The sequence below is a fragment of the Salvelinus sp. IW2-2015 genome, linkage group LG5 (genome assembly GCF_002910315.2).
Source record: "Salvelinus sp. IW2-2015 linkage group LG5, ASM291031v2, whole genome shotgun sequence".
NCBI lineage: Eukaryota > Metazoa > Chordata > Actinopteri > Salmoniformes > Salmonidae > Salvelinus > Salvelinus sp. IW2-2015.
Window position 1 is genome coordinate 5,008,078 of NC_036844.1, and position 15,892 is coordinate 5,023,969.

At 43.5% G+C, this 15,892-nt stretch overlaps 1 protein-coding gene across 1 annotated transcript in view; it reads left to right on the forward strand.

The window, feature by feature from the left end:
• The window catches only part of LOC111963827 (FCH and mu domain containing endocytic adaptor 2), a 96,534-nt gene that overhangs the window by 18,602 nt on the left and 62,040 nt on the right, over nucleotides 1-15,892 (forward strand). The window contains 5 exon segments of the mRNA XM_070443538.1: nucleotides 5,889-5,980; nucleotides 10,491-10,565; nucleotides 10,947-11,088; nucleotides 12,385-12,537; nucleotides 12,950-13,054. Of these exon segments, the coding sequence (XP_070299639.1) occupies nucleotides 5,889-5,980; nucleotides 10,491-10,565; nucleotides 10,947-11,088; nucleotides 12,385-12,537; nucleotides 12,950-13,054 (567 nt within the window).

The following is a 15,892-nucleotide window of genomic DNA, read 5'->3' on the forward strand; positions in this document are numbered from 1 at the left end:
CTGAACTCTTGGTCAGCAACTCCAGTGTATATTTGGCCTTGTATTTTAGGTCATTGTCCTGCTGAAAGGTGAATTAGTTTCCCAGTGTCTGTTGGAAAGCAGGCTGAACCAGGTTCTCCTCTAGGATTTTGCCTGTGCTTAGCTCTATTCCATTTCTGTTTTATCCTGAAACAATCCCCATTCCTTAACGATTACATGCATACCAAGTGGTGTAAAAAGTTCCCAATTGTCATACTTGAGTAAAAGTAAAGATAACTTAATATGAAATGAAAGTCACCCAGTAAAATACTACTTGAGTAAAAGTCTAAAAGTATTTGGTTTGAAATATACTTAAGTATCGAAAGTAAAACTATAAATCATTTCAAATTTCTTATATTAAGCAAACCAGATGGCACATTTGTTCGTGTTTTTAAAAATGTATTTAAGGATAGGCAGGGGTACACTCCATAACTCAGAAATCATTCAGAAACAAAGCATCTGTGTTTAGTGAGTCTGCCAGATCAGAGGCAGTAGAGATGACAAGTGGTGTTCTCTTGATAAGTGCATGAATTGGACCATTTCTGTCCTGCCAAGCATTCAAAATGGAGCGAGTACTTTTGGGTGTCAGGGAAAATTTATGGAGTAAAAGGTACATAATGTAGTGAAGTAAAGGTTGTCAAAAATATAAATAATAAGGTACAGATACCTCAAACTACTTAAGTAGTACTTAAAAGTATTTTTACTTAAGTACTTTACACCACTGTGCATACCCAAAAGATGATGCAGCTACCACCATGCAACAGTGGTATTCAGTGATGTGTAGGGTTGGATATGCCCCAAACATAACACTTTGTATTCAGGACGTGAAGTTAATTTCTTTGCCATATTATTTGCAGTTTTACTTTAGTGCCTTATTGCAAATAGGATGCATGTTTTGTCATATTTTTTATTCTCTACATGCTTCCTTCTTTTGACTCGGTTATTTAGGTTTTTATTGTGGCGTAACTACAATGTTGTTGATCCATCTTCAGTTTTCTCCTATCACAACCATTACACTCTGTAACTGTCCCTATTGGCTATTGTGAAATCCCTGAGCAGTTTCTTTCCTCTCCAGCAACTGAGTTGGGAAGGACACCTGTATCTTTGTAGTGACTGCGTGTTGATACACCATCCAAATTGTAAACAATAACTTCACCATGCTCAAAGGGATTTTCAATGTCTGCTTTTTTTTTTTTACCCATCTACCAATAGGTGCCCATCTTTGAGAAGCATTCTAAAACCTCCCTGATCGTTGTGGTTGAATCTGTATTTTAAATGTACTGCTCGACTGCGTGACCTTACAGATTATTGGATGTGTGGGGTACAGAGATTAGGTAGTCATTCAAAAATCATGTTAAACACTTATGGAGTCCATGCAACTTATTATGTGACTTGTCAAGCAAGTTTTTACTCCTGAACTTATTTAGGCTGACCGTAAACAAAGGGGTTGACTACTTATTGACTCAAGTTTTTATTTTTGATTAATTTGTACAAATTGTCTTATTTAAGATTCTCTTTGAAGAGGTAAGGTTTCAGCTGTTTTCAGAAGATGGGCAGAGACTCTGCTGTCCTAGCATCAAGCGGGTTGTTCTAAGTTCACAACAATGCTTAAACCACATCAGAAGACCACTTTTGAGGCCTGGGAGAAATATAATGCATTTTCATTTTAGGGTGTACCAGCCAGAGACTGGTGTTTGGTTAGTAATGTTTCTGTAGCGCTCACGTGATTACAGAGTTTGCAAATCAAATTGCCATTGAATAGATGCAAATAATCATGATGTTGATAATCATTTTGCCAGGTAGGCGTAAGCTACTTTGTAGTTAACATGGACCTCAAATCTTGAGTGGAGAAGTGACAGTGACCGCATGGAATTCAAATGGACAGGTGAGAGAAGGGGGAAAATAGAACGTCTCAGTTTAGGAGAAATGAGTAGCCCTGTGCCATCACCGCGACGACCAGATGCTCTCGGACTATGAGAGAACACATAAATGATGAGAGGTCAGCTGGAGGAGCATTGTTCTCATGGGGTAATCCATGTCTCCATCAGAAAGTCTAGGGACTTTAAGGTGACAAAGGCTGAGATGAACTCGTCCTTGTTGACCACCGATTGGCAGTTCCAAAGGCTGCAGGAGACTAGGAAGTCCACATGCGTTGTGTGCGCTGGGATGAGCTTGCTCATTTCTGCCCTCTGTTGGACAGACCTAGGCTCTGCAGCAGGATAGCCCTTTGCTGCAGGAGGAAGTTGCCTCGAAGACCTGATCTTAGGTCAGTTTTGTGTTTGACCTCCATAATGTGTAGGGGTAAAATTATGGCACTGTAAGGTATTCCTCGAACGACCATTCGGCTCAGTGAAGTTTGCACATGTAGTCTATTTTGGGAATATACTAAACAGAAATATAAACAATTTCAACGATTTTACTGAGTTAAAGCTCATATAAGGAAATCAGTCAATTTGAAATAAATTCATTAGGCCATAAACTATGGATTTCACACGCAGGTGAAGATACCAGATGTGGAGGTCCTGGGCTGGTGCAGTCTGTGTCTGTGATTGTGAGGCCGGTACGATGTACTGCCAAATTCTCTGAAACGACGATGGAGGCAGCTTATGGTAGAGAAATGAACATTAAATTATCTGGCAACAGTTCTGGTGGACATTGCTGTAGTCAGCGTACCAATTGCACGCTTCCTCAAAACTAGAGACATCTGTGGCATTGTGTGACAAAACTGCACATTTTTAAAGTGGCCTTTTATTGTCCCCAGCACAAGGTGTAATGATCATGCAGTTTTTTTTTGTGGTGTATTTTACCCCCCCCCCCCCCATTTTCTTCCCAATTTCATGATATCCAATTACGATCTCGTCTCATCGCTGCAACTCCCCAACAGGCTCGGGAGAGGCGAAGGTCGAGTCATGCGTCCCCCGAAACATGACCCGCCAAACCGCGCTCCTTACACCTGCCCGCTTAACCCGGAAGCCAGCTGCACCAATTTGTCAGAGGCGAAGTCAGCCTGCAGGCGCCCGGCCCACCACAAGGAGTCGCTACAGCGCGTTAAGCCAAGTAAAGCCCCCCCCCCCCAGTCAAACCTTCCCCTATCCCAGACGACGCTGGGCCAATTGTGTGCCGCCCTATGGGACTGCCGGTCATGACCAGTTGTGACACAGCCTCAGATCGATCCCAGGTCTGTAATGACGCCTCATGCACGGACCCCATGATCATGCTGTTTAATCAGCTTCTTGATATGCCACACCTGTCATGTAGATGGATTATCTTGGAAAAGGAGAAATGCTCATTAACAGGGATGTAAACAAAGTTGTGCAAAACATTTGAGAGAAATAAGCTTTTAATGCGTATGAAACGTTTCTGGGATTTTTTAATTTCAGCTCATGAAACATGGGACCAACACTTTACATGTTGCGTTAATATTTTTGTTCAGTGTATTTCTAATGCTGGCCTACCCTGTGCTCTTTCTCCCTGTCTGTTTGGTATTTGAGGTACATTAGCAGTGTTACCGTGTCAGCCCCATTGTCTCCTCTGCTGTGAATAGAGTTAATGATTCGGCCGTATTGTGAAAGAGCTGGCCTTATTCAACTACTTAATGCTTAAAACAAAGGTCGAGATTAGAACTGTTCAAAAGTACTGTGTTTATTTTAAAACTGCATTTCCAGCGCGAGTTAACCATGAATAATACATTGGCAACTTTTAAAACCGAGGCTCACCTAGCTTAACAGACATTTGGGGACACCTATTTGAAATGGCAGGTGACCTAATTACCACAGTAAAAATCAGCTGTGTCAATTAGCCACATCCATTAGAGCTCAGCCAATTGAAATAAAGAAATAATTAAAAATACAAACAGTTTGCTGTCGAGGTTTGAGATGGTGGATAAATTATCTTAGAACTGTTGAAGGTTTGTAAGTGACTGAATTAATAAATAGGCTACATAGACGAAACACAACTTGCTCTTCACTAAATAACGGGAAGAAATACCTTCAGTGTGTATATGATCAAACCAGAATGTCTTTAGGTGAGGAGCCGCTTCCCCACGGGTATGAAATGCAATGTCTAGCAAAGGACCTCTGCATCACCTGTGCTCTGAATGTGTTGAATAGATACCTGGTCACTTTAGCTCTACTATTTAGACCTACTACTCAAAACAGTTTGAACTTTTATATTCATTATCTGTGTATATATATATATACATATACACATTTAGCCATTGATTCTTGAAGAGAAAAAAAACAATGTCTCACAAGCTTATTTCAACTGTCTATGAGAGGTCTGCCCATAGTAAAGCGCTGCTCTGCCTTTTTAACAACAGGCTCTAGTTTTGTCGCACCTGGACTACTGTTCAGTCGTGTGGGTCAGGTGCCACAGAGAGGGACCTCAAAAATGACAATTGGCTCAGAACAGGGCTGCACGGCTGGCCCTCAAATGTACACAGAGAGCTAACGTTAATAATATGCATGTCAATCTCTCATGGCTCAAGGTGGAGGAGAGATTGACTTCGTCACTACTTGTTTTTGTAACAAGTGTTGACATGTTGAATGCACTGAGCTGTCTGTTTTTAAGCTCCTAGCACACAGCTCAGACACCCATTCATACCCCACAAGACATGCCACATAGAAATTCAGCTTATGAAACAGTGGGGAATGTGAAGAGACACACAGACACACAGACACACACAAGACACGCACTCTACACACACGTACACATGGATGTTGTATTGTGGATATGTGATAGTAGAGTCGTGGCCTGAGGGAACACACTTAATGTGCTGTGAAAAGTGTTGTGTGATGTAATGTTTTAAATAGTATATAACTGCCGTAATGTTGCTGGACCCCAGGAACGGTAGTTCCTGGTAGTTGTTACAGTTCTCCAGCCCCATCCCTCAGCTATTTACCAAAACAGAGGCGGGGTTGTCGCTTTCTTATTGTTTTAACTACAGATCGACCTTTTTAAACTAGCCAAACAGACAGTTTTACACATGTCCACGGCATATTAATTATTGAGTGGTGGCGTATAGGGCTGGAACACTTACCGTGTAACCGACGGTTACAGATGAAGGCCGTCAGGAAAATAAAATAACCGTTAGTTAAAAAATAATATATATATATAATTTTTTAATTAACAGCTGACTGAAGATGGATGTTTCTGCAGTACATGGACTCTTAACGGGATGAGACTTTGTTGCTCCTTGCTGAAACATAGAAAAGTACAAGCAAGGTGCAGTTATTACGAAAACCGTGGCCATTTGCCTGGTCAGTTACCAGCCTCCACAATTCCATGACCGTCACAACCCTAGTGATGCATTTTTAATGCATTTTTAAATGCCCGTGGTGCAACAGGACACCCTTCTCCAGAGTAGTGATGGTTACTGACCACACAAACAAACACTATCATCCACTGTCACAGATGGGGCCACTATCTACACAGTCTGACCGTTGAAGACCTATCGTCAACCTGCTCCGTCAACGTTATTCGGGAACGTACTTAATGTATGGGGATTGTAGAAATGTTTTAGGCAGCATAGAATCGTACAGGGACCGTTAGAAGTATTCTAGGGACCATAGAACTCTGTTAGCGACCATAGAACTGTATAGGGAGCATAGTAGAACCTGAACACTATGGCCAGGATGACTATGGTGGACCAGTCAAGGCTGCTGAGGATGCAGCTGACAGCCATGCAGACCATGAGAACGCTGATAGTGGAGAATGCCAGCGCGGTAAAGCATGGAGGAAACGCTTAAGTCAAGGGAACACTATAGAGCGTTTGATGTTTGATGTTCTCAGTGGATTTAGGCTTACTGGTATTTCAGTTTACTAACCATCTGTTTGTTGTTGTTTTTATTTATTTTATTTTTTTACCTCAGGGCGATAAAAACAATGGATTTGATGTTCTCTACCATAACATGAAGCATGGTCAAATCTCCTCCAAGGAACTTACTGATTTCATCAGAGAAAGGTACGTTGTTGGTTAGCCTGGTTCCACATCTGTTTTGTGCTATGTCATGTGCTAACGGTGTTCGTAACCAGGCTATGTGGTTTGGGGTTTTCTTAGTTCCACTCACCCTCATTTTGAGCCTTTTTAACTCAATGTTGTTCTTCTCATCACAGAGGTGAATTTGAATCTCGAGGCTCACTTTCAAAGTTACTCAACCCTCTTTTTTCGAGTTAACCTTTGAGCTGACCGTCTGTTAAAATATTTCATGTTCAGTCTGGTTCTCTCTCAGTGCTCTCAGTCTCGGTTGTTTTCAGTCTTCCGGTTCAATGGTTATGCAAATGAAATGTTGGGGATTTTCTGTTTGACTTGTTATTTGGCATTCGTTCATAGCCTAACCCTAACTTGAGATTCACACGCATCTCAAGATTTTACACCCTTTTTGCCATTGACATCGATAGATGATTCACACACGGAAGTTTCTCAAGACTTTATGGAACCCATTTTCCATATCTTTTTTTTCCGACCACATTTGCCTACATGCTCACATTTTCATTAGTAACCAAATGACTTTCTCAAGTCAATCAATCACTTAAAGTAGGTTCAAATAATTGTGAGACTAGGGCTAGACAACTTATTTGCTGTAGAGGGAGCCAGTGTTGTATTTAATCAATTACTTGACTTGTACACTGAGTGTACAAAACATTAGGAACAACAGCTCTTTCCATGACATCGATTGACCAGGTGAACGCTATGATCCCTTATTGATGTCACTTGTTAAATCCACTGCAATCAGTGTAGATGAAGGGAAGGAGACGGGTTAAAAAATGATTTTTAGGACTTGAGACATGGATTGAAAATATGAAGTGCATTTGAACGGGGTATGGTAGTAGGTGCCAGGCGCACCGGTTAGTGTGTCAAGAACTGCAACTCTTCTGGTTTTAGTTCTTCACGCTAAACTGTTTCCTGTGTGTATCAAGAATGGTCCATAGATTAGGGCCTAATGCATTTAGATTTCCTCATATGAACTGTAACAGTAAAATCTTTGAAATTGTTGCATGTTGTGTTTTTATGTTTTTGTTCAGTATATTTATAACTTAAAACCAGTGTTTCCCCTACATGTATTTAGCAGCAGCACATTTCCCCCTAAGCCTGCCACCGCTGCTGAAAAAAATCCTAGGGGAAGCACTGGTTCCCCAATGATGAAAGGGTGGCATGAGTGAAAAAGTGATGAGTACATTTTTGTGTGGGCCARCCTGGCCTGAAGGTAAGCAGTGGAATTCCAGTAGAATTCCACCAACATTTTAGAAGATGAGGTTATAAATTTAGAGCTCAGACACAATGCAAGACATCTCAAGATGTGAGAGGAATTAGCAAGGCCACTTAGGCCAGTGTTTTACAGTCTATGGTGTGGCCGCAGACACCTTCCACAGCAAATTCTCTGTGCTGAGGAGAGCTAAAAGGGACTAATTCCTTAGGTTGGTCTAACCAGATCGTGTTCCCTCCTGGGTGATATGAAATGCTGCAATATTCATCTACTTTCTCCACAGCCTTTTGTACTCACCAAAGTACATTGAGTATACCAAACATTAGGAAATGCCAAATTCTCTAAAATGACGTTGGAGGCGGCTTGTGGTAGAGAAATTAACAATCGTTCTCTGCCAACAGCTCTGGTGGACATTCCTGCAGTCAGCATGCCAGTTGCACGCTCCCTCAAAACTTGCGACATCTGACAAAACTGCACACTTTAGAGTGGCCTTTTATTGCCCCCAGCACAAGGTGCACCTGTGTAATGACCATGCTGTTTAATCTGCTTCTTGATATGCCACACCTGTGAGGGATGTAGACAAATTTGTGCACAAAATTTGAGAGAAATACGCTTTTTGTGCAAATGGAACATTTCAGGGATCTTTTATTTCAGCTCATGAAACATGGGGCAAACACTTTACATGTTGCGTTTATCTTTTTGTTCAGTGTAGCTCTCTAAGGTCTGCAATGAGTGACATGACGAGGAAAACTGCTGATACACTACCCAATTTTGAAATTGAACCTTTTGAAAGTTTTAATAGTAGATAGAATGCCAAGAGTAAGTTGAAAGCCTGACCTGAGCTCCTTAACAAAAAAAATAATATTTTTTTTACCTTTGTTCATGTCCCTCTACCTCTCCGCACCCCAAACTGGTTAACATAGCTCTAGTCCAACAAAAAATAATTGTTCTAAATACTAGCTAGCTGGCTAGAATTTACAAGGCCAGCAAACACGTTCCTCACACGCTAGGAACGCATTTCCTCCAACTCTATAATGAAAAGGTGCCAAAAACATGTTTTCTGGAGGCTTGTGGGCGGAGTGCTGATGATGTCGCCCAATTTCTGCACTTTCAGAAGCCTGATTGTGTCCAGACTGAGGAGAAATCCACACACGATGCATCCCTGACCACCTCCTGAGGTGCGCAGCCAGACCTGAACACAATCAGACCACAATGTGACTCTTGTGCGTCTCRACCCGTCTTTTCAATACGATATTCATATTCTGATAGCAGAAGTCACATGTAAGTGTCGATTGTAGACACGGCCTGTGGTGTAGACGGGTAGCTTACTAGCCTACATCTCAGGCTTAGGCCTATGCTATGTCTTTACTCCTCTGTGAAACTGAAACTCATCATGCACACTTACCTACCCATCAGAATCATTCTTGACATGTGACTGGATCTGGGTTTTCTGAGACTGTTCCCATGAGGAAGTCTCTCATATCTCAGAAACACTGCACTGTGCCTCCCTCTGGTGGCCAGAAACAGACGTGCACCTACAGTACTGTATTGTGTAAAGTGATAGCCTGCTGTTATGACTGTGGCCTGTTTCCCATGCCTCTCAAACACACAACCAATATTCRTCCTGCAAGGAGTTGTTAACTTGTATCTATCTATAAACTGAGTGTACAAACATTAAGGATGACTTCCTAATATTGAGTTGCACCCCCCCTCCCTTTTGCCATCAGAACAGCCTTAATTCTGCTGGCCTATGTTGACTCCAAAGCTTCCTATAGTTGTCATGTTGGCTGGATGTCCTTTGGGTGATGGAACATTCTTGACACACACGGGAAACTGTTGAGCGTTGCAGTTCTTGACACAAACCGGTGCGCCTGGCACCTACTACCATWCCCYGTTCAAAAGGCACTTAAATATTTTGTCTTGCCCATGCAACTTCTGAATGGCACACATACACAATCCATGTCTCAAGGCTTGAAAATCCTTCTTTAACCTGTCTCCTCCCCTTCATCTACACTGGTTTGAAGTGGATTTAACAAGTGACATCAATAAGGGATCATAGCTTTCACCTGGATTCACCTGGTCAGTCTATGTCAATGAAAGAGCAGGTGTCTTTAATGTTTTGTACAATCAATGTTTAAGTCAAAGATAAATAGAGGCGCGTGGCGATGCGGTACAGAGCTCAATTTGGCCTCTACGTGCCTCCGGCGGCTCCGTCACACCGTCCATACGGAGCCTCCGACCACATTTTGGGATCAAGCATAAATGAGCTTTTAGAAGGGGAGAATTGTCTTGGACCAGAGTGTATTTACACACCTGGAGTGTGTTTACTCTCTCTGTGTGTGTGTGTGTCTTTGTGAGAGCCTTGAGTTATGGATTTGGGAACTGGGCGTTTTTATTTATTTATTATTCCTGGGGTGAGGATATAGAGAGAGTATGCCACGACAGATAAGGKTGACCAACCATGGTAACCTGTCAAGAATACATTCTATAAACCTTTGTTTGGTTGCGTTCCCGTGCGTCTAGGCTAAGTTCCACTAATATCTGTCAGTGAAGGTAGGTTCTGTCTCTGTGCCTGCCTGAGTACGTGCGGGCCGGCATGCGTGCTTGCTCCTGCTCCCCCTCCCCGTGACCCTCTTCTCCTCCCGTGCTGACGTGACTGCAGTGGGAGGCTGAGTAAATGACACATGCATAATTCAGGCCTCCACTAAACCAACGTTTTAAGTTTTTACTTCTGTCACTTCCATGCAGGAGAAATTGGGGATGATGAGGGAGGAATGAAGGGGAGGGATGGGTAATTCTTTCCTTTCTGTGCTTCGATATGACACTAGATGGGAGACTGTGACGAGCAGCTCTCGCTACTAGATGAGCCACACTTAGTCAAAGCAAAGCCCAACCAACACTGCAGTCAAACATGTATGTTACCCATGTTTGTGTGTGTTTTGTGGGAGTGGAGTTGTCTTGTGCTTTGACTTACATGTGCAGTACTTGTTGTAATCACTCAATTAAAACTCATTACAACTGGTAGAGGTTTTGAGGGCTTTTAATACTGTGTTGTTGGATTTATATTGGTTGAACTTATTCAGAAGAGACTGAGGATGAATTCCAAATGGCAACCTGTTCCCTATATAGTGGAYTGCTTTTGACTAGGGGCCCATAGGGTCAAAAGTAGTGCACTATATAGGGAATCCATTTGGAACGCATCCTGAGTGATGTTACTGATTCGGTAGGTAAAAATGATGAAGGTAATGACGTGTTTTGTCCCTCTAGGGCTACCATAGAAGAGGTCTATGCCAGGTCAATGACCAAACTTGCCAAGTCAGCTGGCAACTTCTCTCAGCTTGGGTAGGACACACACACACACACACATTTTGTTCTTCTATCCTCGTGAGGAACTAAAATAGATTTCCATTCAAAATCCTATTTTCCCTAACCTGTAACCCAAACCCTAAACCTAACTCCTAAACCTTACCCCTTACCTTAATTCTAACCCTAACCGCAAAGCTTGAAATAGTCTTTATCCTCATGGGGACGTGTGAAATGTCCTCGCAAGGAAGAATTTTCCTTGTTTTACTATCCTCGTGGGGACTTTGGGGAAGMGGGATGAGTTTGTGTTCCATATCAACCCTCCCTATTTAACGATGAGACAAGTCTTCCCTGAATGCTCCACTGAACACACTCCGGTTAATAAAGTGTGTGTACATGCGCGCGTGTGTGTCCCCGCAGGACGTTTGCCCCGGTGTGGGATGTGTTTAAGAGGTCCACAGAGAAGCTGGCCAGCTGCCACCTGGAGCTAGTGAGGAAGCTACAGGAGCTTATCAAAGACGTGCAGAAGTACGTGGACGACCAGGCCAAGGTCCACAAGAAGGTATGGCATGGAGAACTGCACACAACAACACACTAGTAATATGCCATTTAGCAAACGCTTTTATCCAAAGCAACTTAGTCATACATGTATACATTTTGAATGTTTGGTTGGCTCCGGGAATCGAACCCACTATCCTGGCATTGCAAACGCCTAAGCCACGCTCTACCGACTGAGCCCCAGAGGACCACTACTTTCTTCCTTTAGGCATCAGCTAGTCTGTCCTTTGTATGCCTGTGGGTTCGTACTGTTTGTCCACGTAGGCTGCTGCTGGTAGACAAACCTATGTTCACCGTCAAGATCAATAAAGTTGATTCCTTTCAATCGCCACTATGGGGAGGAGTTTTAGTAGAGTGATTCTACTGATTCTGGAGAGAATGCGTGTGTTCGGGTCTGGGATTCACTGTCCTGCCTGCAGTAGCCACACTGTGTAGCTGTTGAGCTTGATCACTCTTCCCTCCCTCTGCTCGTGGATCTGACCCATCTTCCAGTTAACGTGTAATGTGTTTACCCGCTCTGAGTTCTATTGGCTTTATTGATTCTGTTATAGAAAATGGCCCATCCTGAATGAGCTCACCCCTGATCCGCTTGCAGACATGATGTCACTGCTTTAGAGGAGCCCTCCTAAAGTAACCATGAGGTTCTGCTTGTGATTAATCATTTCATTTCTCTAGAGAGCAACAAAGCAAGGGGCTGTGTTTGATCAGTCTTTTAGCCTGCCAAAGTCTGCTGATCAGTAGTAGCTAGGCTAGTTGTTGCTGTCGTGCCAGGGCTGTGCTTTGAAGCCTGCATTTTAGACACCTCTCTCCCCCTGCTCGATTTAGACTCGGAGCGCACAGGAGGTTGGTAGCACCTTAATTGGGGAGGACGGGCYCGTGGTAATGGCTGGAGCGGACTAGGTGGAATGGTATCAAATGCAATGAAACACGTGGTTTGATGACATTCCATTCGGCTCCGTTCCAGACATTATGATGAGCCGTYCTTCCCTCKGCCGCCTCCACTGTCGGAGCGTCGTCTCATGCATGAGTCAGGAGGTCTCAGTCTTGACTAACGAAACAGGGACTGTGAATTAGCAGCGGAGATGTGTTTTGTGCTTTCAGCATAGCAAAAAGTGTTGTCACACACACACACAGCGCCCATCTCTCTCCCTCGCTTCKTGCGGATGTGGTTTCAACCAATCTCTTCTGTTTTAATTATCTTTGTTGCCGTTAAGGCGGTTTAAAAAAAATGGCTTTTCAAACTATACCAACATGATTGTTTTAATGGTTGTCGTCTTGCCCCTCCCTCTGTGTTGTTCAGACGAAGGAGGAGGTGGCGGCCACTAACGGGGCAGTACAGGCCATCCAGACAACCGGGGTGGCCTTACAGAAGTCCAAGGAGAACTACAACGCCAAAACTGTGGATCAGGAGAGACTCCGCAAGGAGGGAGCCACACAGAGAGAAGTGGACAAGGTACACTACACTAGACTTAAGTACACTAGACCAAACGACTCTTAAGAGCGAGCCACACGGAGAGATGCGGACAAGGTGGGAATTTGGGGAATCGCAGGTAGACAACAGAAGATGATAAGTGTGCAGCTGTAGATTCCCAATACCTCTCCTATCACTATCCCATTCTCTGTCTCCATTTCCATACCCAAGTCTGTCATTATGTACATACGTAATAGTAAAGCCAGAAGAACTGTTTACTGCCACAATCTGTTTCTGAATCACATACTGTGGTTGGTTGTTGTGAGTAGTAGTTTGGTGTCTCGGGTCTGGCGAGATCTGTTGCCCCATAGAGCACTGTGCGACTAATGCTGGCGGTGACACATGAGAACAGATGGCCATTTTCCTGTTGTCTGTCTCTCTCTGTTCTCTGCAGGCGGGAGTGAAGGCCAAGAAAGCCACAGAAGCCTACAAGGGCCTCGTGGAGAAATACGCCACAGCCAAGTCCGAGTTTGAACAGAAGATGGCTGAAACTGCGCAGGTGTGGGTTTGTGTGATTTGGTTATTCCGCGCACTTTCTAGTACCACAGTAGAATGTGGTTGTGTGCTTCTTGTTTTTGTGTGTGGTGTACTGTACTCTTATGTGCTTTGCGTGCATGTTCTAAGGGACTCTTTGTGTGTGTGTGTGTGTGTGTGTGTGTGTGTGTGTGTGTGTGTGTGTGTGTTGTGTGTGTGTTGTGTTGTGTTGTGTGTGTGTGTGTGTGTGTGTGTGTGTGTGTGTGTGTCCACCGCTCAGTATTCCGTGCTGTGTGTGTTCTGTGTTCCATGCCTTTATCATCTCCAGCCTGTTTTTTCCTCCCTAACGGAATCATTGTGGAAAACTCTGATTGGAACCATCTGAACGGCTGATTAGATCAACTCTAAATTAAAATCAGATCAACAGAATGTGGCCCTCCATATCCTCCTGCACCGCAGCGAGACACACGGCCAAACTGCTTTGAGTTAGGGGAGCGTTTCTGTTCCCCCCCCCAGAGAAAACAGCAGGACAGCTCTGCTTCCTTAGATCACAGTCGACAGCTCATCTCAAATTCAACACATGTGYGCGCATGACTTATAAACACACGGCGCGGGCGCACGTGTTCCGTGACGTCGCTTGCTTGCGTGTGTGTGTGTTTCGAGTTTGTGTCTCCTATCTGTCTGTCTGACTCGCTGTCTGAGTGTGTCTGTAGGCTGAAGTGAAGACCGGGGTTTATGCATGTGTGCTCGCCTGTGAATGKACTCTGTGTGTCGTGCSTTTTTGTGTGTACACGAAATGTGGTAGTGTTTGCTCGAGCAATCATGGATGTTTGTGTGTGTGAAAGAATATGAGATTGCCTATGTCCATGCTTGTGCACATTTTACGAGTTTGTGTGTGTGTGTCAGCGATGTATGTGTTTATGTGGTCAGGCACGCTCATCTTCCCCTCTCTATCCACCATGTGATTTAGGAGTTTATGATTATTTATAGTCATTCTCCTCAGTTTACCCCAAACTCTCTCCAGCCAGCACTTGATGGGAGTAAACACCAGCGTTTAGAGCCCAGCCCCCCCCACACACACACACAGACCGCTCCAAACCCAGAGACCAGAGATGAGCCCAGCTCCTTGTGGCTGGCCCACCCTGGATAATTGGCACCTTGTGCTGCAGGGGGATCTGTGTTGGTGTCCCTTCGTTTCCAGACCACCCAAATAGAGACGACACACACAAGAAGGAAGTGGCCAGGGCACAAAGAGGAAGTCTTTAGGGAAATGTATACATGTGTTTTTATCACTCCAAGAGTAATCCTTCCGCGCTGTGTTTTTCCTGCATTGGACACGGTGYACATGTTCTGTTGTACACACACGTTGAATTCCTCTTTTCGTAGACCGTGACAGAGCCCAAAGTCTTGCCTGACCAGGAGAAAGTATTTGTCTTAGTTATGTAGGTTATCTATAAGCTACGCACACCAAGGCGCATTGAAGCTGTTCTGGTGGCTCGTGGTGACCTAACGCCCTATTAAGACACTTTTATGTTGGTGTTTCCTTATATATTCTTTTACCTTTTTATTTAAGCAGGGAGTCATGCTGAGGTTACGGTCTATTTTGCAGATGAGCCCTGCATCAACACATCAATAGACAACCATTACACTATTGGCTACGTAACCTATTTATATACACATCAATTACACAATACATGAAAAGCAAACACGGAAAACACGAAAAGCAAAACACAATCATATGAAACAAACACATTATTCAGTGAAAAGCCCTCTCACATCCGCCTGAATTGSCCTAGAGGCACCAACTCCACCAACATTTGGAAATCATTCCACATGAGAGGCGCAACAAAAAAACTAAAAGCAGATTTACCTAACTCGGTGGAGATTGAATGGATCCCCAGGATTAGCCACCACTGAGTCCGGGTCTGGTAACTTACACGTCTGAAGGTTAACAATGAGGTAAGGTATGGCAGAAGTTTATGCAAGAGTACTTTATAGACATTGAGTGTGCAACGCATCAATATACTAGCCTTCAAAGAGGGCCGGCCTACTTTCTGATAGGTTCAGTACACATCATTGCGTTTTCTATCACCCGTAATGAAGTGCAATGCGCTATGATAAACTGCGTCCAATGGCTTCAATACAGTAGCAGCTGCATTCATATAGACGATATCGCCATAGTCAATAACCAGAATGAATGTGAAGTGAATTATCTGTTTTCTGCTATTTAAAGTAAGACAGGACCGTGTCCTAATAGAATATTTAGAAGTGGGGCACGATTAATGAGGGCACCGTCCAAAGTACGTATGCACAAATCAAACATTTTTAATTGATTTGGAAAATAACATACTTGGTTTTACCTAYATTGATCTGAAATTGGTAGTTAAAGGCTTTCAGCAGGGCAATAAATGCAGATTGAAGCTCTGACAGAGCCTGGTCAGCTGTGGGGGCAATATCATGCACTACATTGTCATTTGCATACAGGTGAAAGTCAGTTATTTCTGTAAAAAACTATATTTTTTATGTAAATAGTGAAATGAACCGGACCAAGAATCGATCCCTGTGGGACACCCTGATTTAACACCACCAGTAAATTCATTCCAGCTACACACAGCCAGGTCCAGGCCAATTGATGAAAGACTCTGAATAAGTAATGATTGGTCCACAGTGTCGAAGGTTTTAGACAGGTCAATAAAACAGGCCACGCAGTGTTTCTTCTTATGCAAACAATTAAGAACATAATTTAAAACCAAAGAAGTATCAGAAATTGTTATATGACCCGGTCTGAAACCTGACTGGTGTACAGTTGTGGCCAAAAGTTTTGAGAATGATATACATTTTCACAGTCTGCTGCCTCAGTTTG